Below are 11,050 nucleotides of genomic sequence, written 5' to 3'. Positions count from 1 at the left end.
CGGCACGGCCGGCGGGGCGTGCGCGTCTGCTGAGGACGAGGGCGTGGTAGGGTTGCCCTGGAGCCTCCAGGAATTAGACATAAACCTCCAGGAGACTGCTGAGAGTCACCCGGGAGAGCACTGATAGGGCATTCATTGAAATCCATGTGAAACTGCGAATCCGATGTATGCAGCAGACCTGTGGGCTTTTAAAATGTAACAGTAATGTGCATTTGCCTCCCTGACATAAAGTCCACGCACGGTAATCCATCCTGTGCTGAAACCTGCTGGAATAGATTCAAACAGAGCTGGCAAGCCCAGGGCGGGACGTGTGCCGGCCTGTATGTGACGTGACCTGTGGGTGCTCATAGTGGAGCAGAGTCGATGCAGCAGCAGCCCCTGTCCTGGTTTGTAGCTCGTGGTCTGGGTCCTTCCTGGCGGAGGGAAGCCAAGGCCCAGTGAGCATCTCTGGGAGGCGTGGGCGACTGGTGGTGCCTCCTGAGTCTGGGGGGACGCCCGCAGAAGCGGACGGCAGGGACGGGGCTGGCGAGCACCCACAGATGCTGATGGTGGCGGCAGGGGACAGCCCTGTCAGGGGCGGGGCACGTGCACCCCTCCCCCCCACCAGTCGCCTATGCTGGGAAGGGCAGCATGACTGCTGTGCCCTGGCAGAAGGAAAGGTTGCTTCACATGTCCTGGGTGCTGTAAGAAAAGGCAACTTTAAACCTGGCGTGTAACACAGCCCAGTTCTCACCTGGCAAAACAGCTTGGGTACATTTTCTCTGCTAACAAGCACTAACAAACATTTTCAAATCCAAGTGGGCGAGAGGAGCAAGTGACGACTCCCCCTTGAAACACCCGTTCCCTTCCTGAGCTTGTTTTGTCTTTTGTGTTTGCAGCTCCGAAAAGCCGAACTGGGATTATCACATGGAGATACGGGCTTTCAGCCACCGCTTGCATGAAAACTTCTCCTTGGACCTTCTCAAAACAGCCTTCGTTAATTCTTGCTACATTAACAGTGAGACAATCAGACGCCAAAACCTTGAACTGGACAAAGAGGTGGTTGCCCTTAATCTCCAGGATAATCGCAAGCTCTCAGAGCAGGGGCTGTCTTTTTCACGTTCATACCTCGTGCGGTGTTTTGAAGAGGCTTATCCGCAGTTGCCCCCTGCGGGGATATTGGCGCTTGTTGATTTTCTCACCACCGAAGACGTTGCGTCTTACGTGGCCAAAAACTTGTCTGTACAGGACTTAACACTTTGTGCAGAGTTTCCTGTCCCATCTGATGTGCTGCATCGGACTTTCTTTGCTGTAATAGGAGCATTGCTTGAAAGCAGCGGGCCCCAAAAAACAGGGATATTTGTCCAGGTAAGTCCCTGCCTATTACAAGCAATGGTATCACTTCCTTGGCACCTGTCCATAGCTACAGGGGTCACAGTCACAAATGAGAGCAACAGAGATAAATGTAAATACAGTAGCATCTTATCTCTACAATAAACAGAGGTCAGACATTTGGAAAACACCTTTATTGCATGCTAGCATACAAGGGAATGCAAAGTAACATTACTTTTACGTTACAAGGTTTAAGCCTTAAGTAGCTATGTTGGCCTGTTGTTTTAGCAGACCTTTGTACTTTTGGCCTTATTGGAGATATTTTTATATGTGAGACAGTGACTGCAAAGTATAATTTCTCTAACAATTTTAGTGGTCAGTATAGTTGACCAAGGTCATGAAACCATTCAAAGAAAGGTCATGCTTAAATATGTGACTTAATAATGTCCCACACATGAAAGTTTACATTAATTTGTTAGCGAGTGTCTAATGTGAGAGTCGAACTAGTGGGAGTCGAACTTCAGGTCTCTTGGTCTTAAAACGTTCCAAGTGCTCGAGAAAATATAGTAGGGGCCAACCTTGCCTGGCATGCCACATATTAGCCCTACACACTCGCTGAGTGTCATTCCAGTCTCCTGCTGCTGCCTGAACTGATGCTTTGCTTTCTGTTCCTTGCCCAATCTACTGCTCTGCTTTCTGCTTCTCTCCTATGTGCTGCTGTGCTGCCTGTCCCCTCCCTGGTCTGCCTTGTGCCACACACAGGCTGCCTGTGGCACATGTGCTGTAAGTTGGCCAGTACTGTGAAAACAAATGGTGACAAGAAAGCCTTCTTGGTAGTTGCTGTCCTTTCTTAACATAGTTGACATTTTTGTAAAACAAATAACATGAAATAATTAAAACCATATTATTTGTGATAGAAGACATCTGTAGGAAGAAGCATCTGTTAACCCATAAGAAGTCTCTTCCTACTTAGAAAATTCTCCTCTGTTTCCAGGGGAACACCAGATTCATTCAAAATGTTTCTTAAACCCTTCTAATGTACAACTAGTTTCTGTTGGATTTTCTGCTACGTAATCTTAAAATTAGCACTTAACCCCTCAAATGCAAAGAAATGGTACCTCTGTTTTTTAAGTAGGAGATCTATTGTGACAGATATGCAGAAAGTCAGTGGTTGAGTCCAAACTAGAGTCACCAGGGGTTTGGGAACATTAGCAAGCTTTATGCCATTATGCAGCTTGTATGCTCTTTCTTCAGTGATAGCAATGATAGAACTGTAGTTATAGATATGCCCATTGCATTTTATACAATGTAGTGGTAAAATGTGGGTCTATGTCCTGTCTACAGTAATACTTTACTGCTATTACCAGTGAGATGTTAAAGAGAAATTTTGCACAGTTTTAAAAAATTTGGTCATGCCTCAATGGGTGCATATACATGTGAAATGAGTGCGACGCAATAAATTCTGCAGAATTTCAAGCTCAAGTCAGCTGCTCCTGGGGACAGTGTCTACAAGTGTGCCTGGGACAGCAGGCGTTTGAGCCAGGGTGGAGCAACCCTGGACTGACAGCAGGCTCAGAGGCTGGCTGTGGCACTAGAGTGCCGAAGTACAGAGTTGTGCAGAAGGCAACTACCATGCTTTAGCACCTTCCAGCCAGCCCGTCACTGTCTAGAGAAGCATTTTGTTGCACTTAATTACTTCACCCTAAGATAGTACTGTCCCTGACAGTAGTATCTTACAGCAAAGTTAATTAATTTTCTGCACCCTAATACCAGAACACATGTAGGCTGTCATGCTTTACTGCGGAGCTAATTAGTCAACTCCTCTGTAGAGCACGTGTGTAGATGCACCCAGTATAACCATCAGTAGGTTTGTGAAGGGGTGCTGAAATCTGATTTTACATCTGCAAGACCTGAGATTCTGAAATTCTGTAAATGCTATTTGCAAGATAGTGTAAAGGCAATGCAGCTCTTGTTTTGTTTCACTTTTTCCAGTCATTTACAAAACATTTTTTAATACAAGGCCCTAACAATTTGAATGCCTCAGAGGGGAGGTTTCCATTGCAATTCTTGAACATCCCTAACAAGCCATAAGTAGCATTTGCAGTTTTAATGTGAATTTTTATTTTCTAGTTGGCTTACTCCATTTCTGCTTTTTAATTGGAATCTTTTGTATGACAACAAATTCTTTGCCTAACTGCTTAATTTTTTATCAAATAAAGAAGTAACTAGATAAGTGACTTTAAAGTACATAGTGCATCTCAGGCACAGAATGATCAAATAGAATTCAGATGACATGCACAATTAGAAAATTGGAGTAGTAGTCTTATGATGCTGGTTCATAACTCTTCTATAGGAATTGTAATGAGGATGTTGCATGTGCACGCATCTTGGACATGCTCTTCTCACCATCAAAATTACTGGGAGACTGTTACCACGAGAATCAATTTAAAAGGCTCGCTGCACAGAGCAGAGCCCACAGTGTTCTGTAAACTGCTTTGTACATCTTTCTTTGCTGTTGTCAGAAACAGTAGTAAGTCATTCTTTATCCTTCTTTCCAGTTAATTATAAAACTTTAATGTATTTTTGCATAGGACTTCTTAATTCCTCAGCTGATTGGAAAAGACCTGTTTGAGATCTGGAAAAGTATAAATCCCATGGGCTTGCTGGTGGAGGAATTGGCCAAGAAGAATATTTCTGCTCCGGAACCAAGACTTACCAGGAAGTCAGGAGCCAGCACAGTTCTGCCTGTCTATTTTGTTGGGTTGTACTGGTTAGTGAATTCTTCACATCATTGTTAAAACTGCTGCACACAATAATTTGATAAAGGAGAAATTATGGGCTTTGTATATATACATTCAAATGTTGGAACCTTGGCAACATATTTAGAGTTGTAAAAATGCTTAGTCATAGTCCTTGCTTCAAGGAGGTTCTATCCTAGCTCAGGTGCTTGAAGTGTACAGTGAGTATGGGTGCAGGTTTGAGCTGGTATATGATTCTTGCAGCTACTGTTGAGCAGCTTTGGAAAGGAATGAGACCAAATCCTAAGCCTAGTGTGTTGCCTGGAGGAGAAATGGAAGGGATCTACAGGGAAATAAATAGCAAGCAGGAACTTTTAGGTTTACTTGGAGTATTAGGAACCAGATTGTGGACCTTGTTTATCTAGGCAAGGGCTGTGGGAGGGTGGGGGGCAAATCCCAGGTGATTCCATAAACAAGCTTTATAATACATCAATCAACCCTGAAGTCATTTGAGTTCTAAGCACGGCCAATTCCTGCCCGGTGGCCCCATGATATAAATGGCATGGACCCTACCTGAAGCAACGTGGGGACTTGGGTATCCCTGTAAGTCTCATTCAAATGCTCTGGATTGGCTTGCACCACCCTTCTGGCATCATATGTCAAATGTCATTTTCATTAGCTTTTCAGAGCACATATTTTTATAAATTATGTTGTTTAATATACTGTAACCCACATATACTGGGAGATAGGGCAGGAAATTGCTGTCTTTATATTGAAGTAGATAGCAAGGAGGAGGTAGAATTTTTTGCATTATAAATCCATGTTGTTTATTTGCTAATTGAACTGTTGTTACATGGGCCAGACAGGCAGTTTTGTTTCACAGACTCCTCTTTTCTAGTGATAAGAAGATGATAGCTGAAGGTCCTGGTGAAACATTGTTGGCTGCAGAAGAAGAAGCTGCCCGCGTAGCTCTGCGGAAATTGTATGGGTACACAGAGAACAGGCGACCTTGGGACTACTCTAAGCCAAGACGAGACTTGGGAGTAGAAAAGGCCATTAGCAGCAACTAGGTGGCTGAAGCTACTTCAGCCTTCCCGTAAAATCCAGGTTTTTCATGCTGAATACCAACACATTTCAGAAAGCAAGTTTCAGCAATTTAGCTTTTTGTTGCACAGTGTGTGCTTTGAAAACTCCAAACATTGCACGTGGTTAAAATTCTCAAAACAAAATGAAATCTGTTTTTTTTTTCTATAAAATGACTGCTATTTATACAGTGGCTTTGAGGAGAAAAAATATTTCCTGTCAGTAACAAAGCAATGTTTTTGTCCTTGAATTCACACTAACTGGCTAAGTTTGTCCTTATCACCAAGGAGGTAACTCTTGTGAGAATGCATTCTAATCTGTGACTGGCCAGTTTTACTTTTCAGCAAGCTGTCTCCATAGTAAAGAGGAATTTGGACCTATTTTGAGGGTGTTTATTAACAAAACCAAAATTTAAATTAAAAATACAACTGTAACATAAGATTTAGATCTGAATTAAGTTGTCCTTGAACTCTGGTTAAATGCACATGAAATACCGTCAATCAGATTAACAGGCTGTAATGCTTCATTTATGTGAATTGATGCTGTTAAGGCCTTACGAATTGGCTACTTGCTAATTTGAAGATTGACTGTTTATTTACCATTAATCTTGGTTTTTGGCCAAATATATTCTTAATTAGGAAAGAAATGAATGACGGGGAGTTAGAAGGAAAGAGTTAAGGCGTACTATTAAAGAGGATACATCAAATGTTGTCTTTTGTTGGTCTTGTCATTGTTAATAATAAGTTGACAGAAGATCCCCCATTTTAACAGCTTATATTTTCCTAATTTTTAGTTGGTCCATCCAGTATACCCAACCTTCTCTTTTCATTGTTTGGTCTGAACAGACGTATACCTTCATGTTACTGGTTATATGAAAGCTATGTATTTCCCTTTTTTTGATACATACCAAAACAATGATAATTTAACTCTGGATGTTGTTGACTATATGGAATAATTGTCCTGTTGAAGTTCAGAATACAGTAGACATAAGGGAATTTATCTTAAAGTTTACATTTAAAAATTCAAAATCTTAATAAAAGATTGACATCCTGAATTAGTTTTAGTCTGTCTCTTTAATACTTTTAATATTAGTTGCAGTTTAGAAAGCGAGTGAGCAGGTATGAGGGAATTAACCAAAGATTGATTATGTGAGATGAAGCTTTTCATCTCAAGACACGTGCTGGATGAAGCCTTGCCACCCTCCCCAGCCCTGCAAACTTATGCTGCTGATGAAGGGTCCTGCATTGTGGACCCTAAAAAATTCTGGCTAAGGAATAGCATTGCACATTACTCTGCATTGCTCCGCCCCCTCTCCCACACAAGCTTACAGGGTATTGTGTAGGGATGGTATGGTTTATTCTCTAAACCAGTGTGTCTCTTTGTCAAGCCAACAAGGGGGGGCAATATTCACATGGTTACTAAACACTTAGAACCTGTCATTTCACAATCTGTTTCCATTTTGCTTTTAAAATGGAAGTACTGGAATCTTAACAATCTAACTTGCTTTGTCTGTCCCTTCTAAGGAATTAGAAGAAAAAGCAGAAGAGGAGGAAAAATTGGAGGTGGTGACTTAAGTGAGAGCAGTTCTTTTAAGAACTCTGTTTGCTTCAAAATAAAAACATCACCTATGTAGCACCAAATTTGTGAGCCCCTCAGAAATGTACAAAACTTTACCAACTGTACTTCATTCAGCAAAATGCTCTGTTCCTCGTATGGTGGCACATGGCAGTAGCAGGATTCAGTAGTGGGAGGGCTGTGGTGGCAGTGGTAAAATTGATAAGAGCTGCAAGTGTTCAGCCATTTCAGGAACCGGTCGTGCCTGAACAAGGACTGGCTAGAAGGGGCAGCCTGCATGTTTTGGTAATGGTGTTTACACTGGCATTCAGCTCTTTATTTATTTGTTCTCTCTTCTGTTGCCTGTTTGCCTGGATTAAACAATGTTTCACTTACAGAAGATAGCATGCTGCTGCTTGACAGCCCTTTTCAATTGGTGAAAGAGAGATCTGAGGGGAAAGCTTCCAGGTAAAAGATTTGGAAGTTTATGCTTCTGTGCCATGAATTTGACTCCCTGGTTTAAGAGAAAAGAGATTTCTCAAGCTCTCGGAGTGATTTTACAAAAGAGAAGGGAAGATCCTCACAAGGATTTTTGATAATTGGTATTCCACCCTGTTGGCACTTATTCCTAACCTAACCCCTTAAACTTGAAAGAAGAGGAAGCAGCAGCAAGTGAAGTTTAACTTTCCTCAGTTGTAGCCACAGCAGACTTCCTGGCAATGGCCTTTTCCGTTCCAAGACTTGTGCCCCTGGAAAAAATCATTATTACTAATCCTTACTGCTCTGCCATAAACATTCCAGTATAGCAGTGTCTGATACTAGAGCAATCTAAGGCTCAGGTTCCGTGCATCTGCTATCAAAGTGTTCTAATTACTGCCGAAAATATTTAATTTTTCACCTGGCTGATTTGTGACTACCATGTCATATGTTTAAACCTGCACCTGCAGTTTGCAAGATGACTTACTGAAGTGATTCCAATGTTACCTTCCTCCTTTTTAAATGTCTCCAGTGGCTCATGCAAGTTTGAATTTCTGTGATCAACCACAGGGAGTGAGGATCCAAAGAGGAGGAAAGTGGGTAAGTGCATTCTTTTTGCAAGTCAAAATTAGCATTTTCCTGCGTTTAGGTCTTTCTATTGCATCACTACACAGGCATTTTATCAGACAAACTCTGTCACACTATCTTCCCTTTTCTCTTAGCTGTTTGGTTGTTTCTTTGCTCCCAGTTTCTTCAACAGTTAGCTGTTAATTGAAGAGGAAGTTAGAGCAGTACTATTTATGTATAAAGTGCCAGTAGTGAGGTCAGCCTTTTTTAAATCATAGGAAGCCTTTGTATTGAAAAGCTCACAAGCTGAACACTGAAAGCAGATATAAATGAAGAGCTAGGCAGGCAGGCAGGTGCCTGTTTGAGGTGACATATACGTTTGTAGTGTGTCTTCTTGCCTTTTCACATTCAAACCAGAACACTGAAACCAGCCTGAAAAAGGATGATTTTGCTTTAGAGCTTACTACAGTTCTTTTGTCTAGTTGATAGTTGCCAACGTCTCTTTCACAGGTCTGATCGTGTCAGTAGCAGATGGAAGTAGATATAAATGAGCTAGGCAGGCAGGTGCCTGTTTGAGGTGACATATATGTTTGTAGTGTGTCTTCTTGCCTTTTCACATGGGCTTGAATCCTACCATCTTTTCTAGTCACCTGCTACTGTAGTTGCTTTCCCTGGAAAAGTGTTTTTCCCTGTTTATTATACATCCCCCCAAATTAAAAGTTGTCGAAGTTTATTGTAATTGGAAGGATTTCTTGTCCAAAAGGAAAAGAAATACACTTCTCTCTTTTATTTAGCATCTCTAGAAAAGCCTTTCTCCTTGACTCATTCTTCTGATGTTGTGGTCTCCAAGGTTCCTCGCTTTTTGCTCATTTTATTCCCTTCAAAATAAAAATTAATGAACAATAGGAAATTATTCCTATCGTAAATAGGAAACTGTAGGAATGAAAGGAGTCCTGTCCATAGCAACAGGTCTCTTTTTGTCAGATCAACCTTTAAACTAAACTTTCCTTTTAATATCTGTGAGCCTTTTATGACCTCTTAAGATCATTTAGTCTTTTGATATCCACTTCATGTGATCCTTCCATTGGACAAGCATTCTTTCCTTCTTTTTGTTCAAGTACATCTTGTAGTTTGCAATTGTTGTTGAAAACAACATTGTGTTCTCTTAGAAGGGAAAATCAAAGGGCACTGTGATTGTTTTGCAGTTTGAGTCCAGAATGTGTTTGTTTAATTCAGTCAATTTACCAGTAGCTGTAAATAATAAGATAGCTAATAATAACCAGGCTGTAGAGGATTTAACACATCTAACATAATGATTTAGAACAGAAAGTCAGTCAACCAACTAGTTACAAAAACTGAATTTATACCGCTTCATTACCTTTGGTAGCACATCCTCAGCCTTCTCCCAGATTTCTCTAGAAAGAAGGAACTTTACTGGAATTATTCTTCAAAAGAAATTAATTTTGGCAAGAATGGACAGTTTTGAATTCCCTTTTCAGCAGTTAAACTTGTTTATGTGGGCATGGAAGTAGAAAACTGATATCAACCATAATCAGCTGTAGTAACTGTTTTTCTTTACAATACATGAAAACTGCCATTACTTTCTTCTCTTCCAAGTGAACGCATGCTGTTCCAGGTACTATTCATGTGTAACAATTCCTTTATTTTTCCAGTATTTTTTTTACACTTGATCCTTGAGGCATTTTGTATCTCATTAATCCTTTTACTAGTTCATATGAAACTCTTCCCATGTAGTACAGACCTTGATAAGCCTGCAGACTGGTTGGTACATTTAGGGAACCTTGGTACAGTTTTGAAGGTACCTTGGTAATGAAGTTCTAAGTCATAGCAGAGGTTATGAAAAGTACTTCACATGATTTGTGGCAACTAGATCCCCCTTGATACACTCAGATGCTGCATTATTTTAACTTTAGTATTTGAGGGGTTGTCTTGGCATTTTAGAGTTTTTTAGAGCCTTTTTATCTTTCATAAGTAATGAGCTGTTTTTTCTCCATTGAAATGTTCTAAAATTTTTAGCTGGCTTTTCCACTCTCTTTGATGTAATTATCCTGTACTTCTGTGATGAATCAGACTTGGAGAATTAGAGTTTCCATTCATACTTCTCTATTTTTGTACTTTGTAGCCCTATAAGTCAGTCACTCTTCTCCTAGTCCTTATTATGCTTCTATGCACCTGTCAAAAGGATTCTCTCCTTAGTTTCTATGAGGATCTTATCTCCTCCTCCTGTGTGTCCATAGGCCTAGTCTTAATCTGTACCATGTAAGTGGTGGACTGCATGTGAAGTGGAACCTCTGAGGGGGCTTTGGACAGGAAATGTGCCTTTTTGTATGGACAAACTGTAGTTTAAACACATTTATATTTTATTTTGAGATAACATATCCCTCAGTTAAAATGTACATCTGATTATCTGTAATTCTTTCCCCCAAATCTAGGGCTATTACTAGTGAAAAGTAGTCGGTATTGGTGATAAGTAAGACTGCTAAGTCAATAAGAAAATTATTTAAAACAGAGAAACAAAGGCCTCTCTTTATTCCCATAGAACTTATGCTTTTCTGGTTAGTATTTCTGCAAAACAGGTGACTCGCCCTGTGCTATTATTTAACTCTCCCATGATGTGACACATAGTAATACTCCATCAACAAATGGAAAAGACCCAAGTGCCTAGGCAACAGACATGAAAATGTGTTGTATTAAAAATGGCAGACCCAAAACAGGTGACTCGCCCTGTGCTATTATTTAACTCTCCCATGATGTGACACATAGTAATACTCCATCAACAAATGGAAAAGACCCAAGTGCCTAGGCAACAGACATGAAAATGTGTTGTATTTTAAATGGCAGACAAGGTTCCTTGGGTGAATCTGATATCTTTTTATTAGACCAACCCAAATAGTTGGAGAATAGTTATTAAGCAAGCTTTCGGGTTCAAAAACCCTTCGTCAGGCTAAGGAAGTTTCAGCAGTTGGTGTGTGCTCTTCCTGGATGGAATGAAAAGTAATGAAGCCAGAGGCTGGGCTGGGGAGTCAGTTGCCAGGCAGATTATAATGTGTCATAAATCCAATGTCTATATTTAGTCCATGATTTTTAGTATCCAGGAAGTTGATGAAGTGGAGTTCATAGGCTCGTCTCTGGGAAGTGTTGTGTAAGTTTCCTTTGAGGATCAGGACTGAGAGATTGGAGAGAGAGTGGTTTTCTTGTGAGAAATGTGCCCCCACAGGTAATTGGGTATTTCTGTCTTTAATAGATTTCCGGTGTGCGTTCATTCTGGTGCGCAGTTGTTGTCTGGTCTCTCCTACATA

The 11,050-nt window shown here is 40.8% G+C and overlaps 2 protein-coding genes across 5 annotated transcripts in view; both read left to right on the top strand.

The window, feature by feature from the left end:
* The first annotated feature begins 148 nt into the window (after nucleotides 1-148).
* On the top strand, nucleotides 149-6,186 carry MRPL44 (mitochondrial ribosomal protein L44). The gene is made up of 4 exons (XM_014518564.2): nucleotides 149-195; nucleotides 879-1,347; nucleotides 3,903-4,081; nucleotides 4,948-6,186. The coding sequence occupies exons 1-4, from the start codon at nucleotides 164-166 to the stop codon at nucleotides 5,117-5,119; spliced, it is 852 nt and encodes a 283-aa protein (XP_014374050.1). The 5' UTR covers nucleotides 149-163; the 3' UTR covers nucleotides 5,120-6,186.
* A 136-nt stretch (nucleotides 6,187-6,322) lies between these two features.
* Nucleotides 6,323-11,050, top strand: part of AGFG1 (ArfGAP with FG repeats 1) — a 71,893-nt gene continuing 67,165 nt past the window's right edge. For all 4 annotated transcript variants that reach the window (XM_025200435.1, XM_025200437.1, XM_025200436.1 and 1 more), the window contains exon 1: nucleotides 6,323-7,763. In XM_025200435.1, coding sequence (XP_025056220.1) covers nucleotides 7,686-7,763 — 78 coding nt within the window. In that variant the 5' untranslated portion in view covers nucleotides 6,323-7,685. The remainder of the gene's footprint in view (nucleotides 7,764-11,050) is intronic.

The sequence above is a fragment of the Alligator sinensis genome, unplaced genomic scaffold, assembly GCF_000455745.1.
Source record: "Alligator sinensis unplaced genomic scaffold, ASM45574v1 scaffold596_1, whole genome shotgun sequence".
Classification (NCBI taxonomy): Eukaryota; Metazoa; Chordata; order Crocodylia; family Alligatoridae; genus Alligator; species Alligator sinensis.
This window is presented reverse-complemented; position numbering and strand designations above follow the sequence as displayed.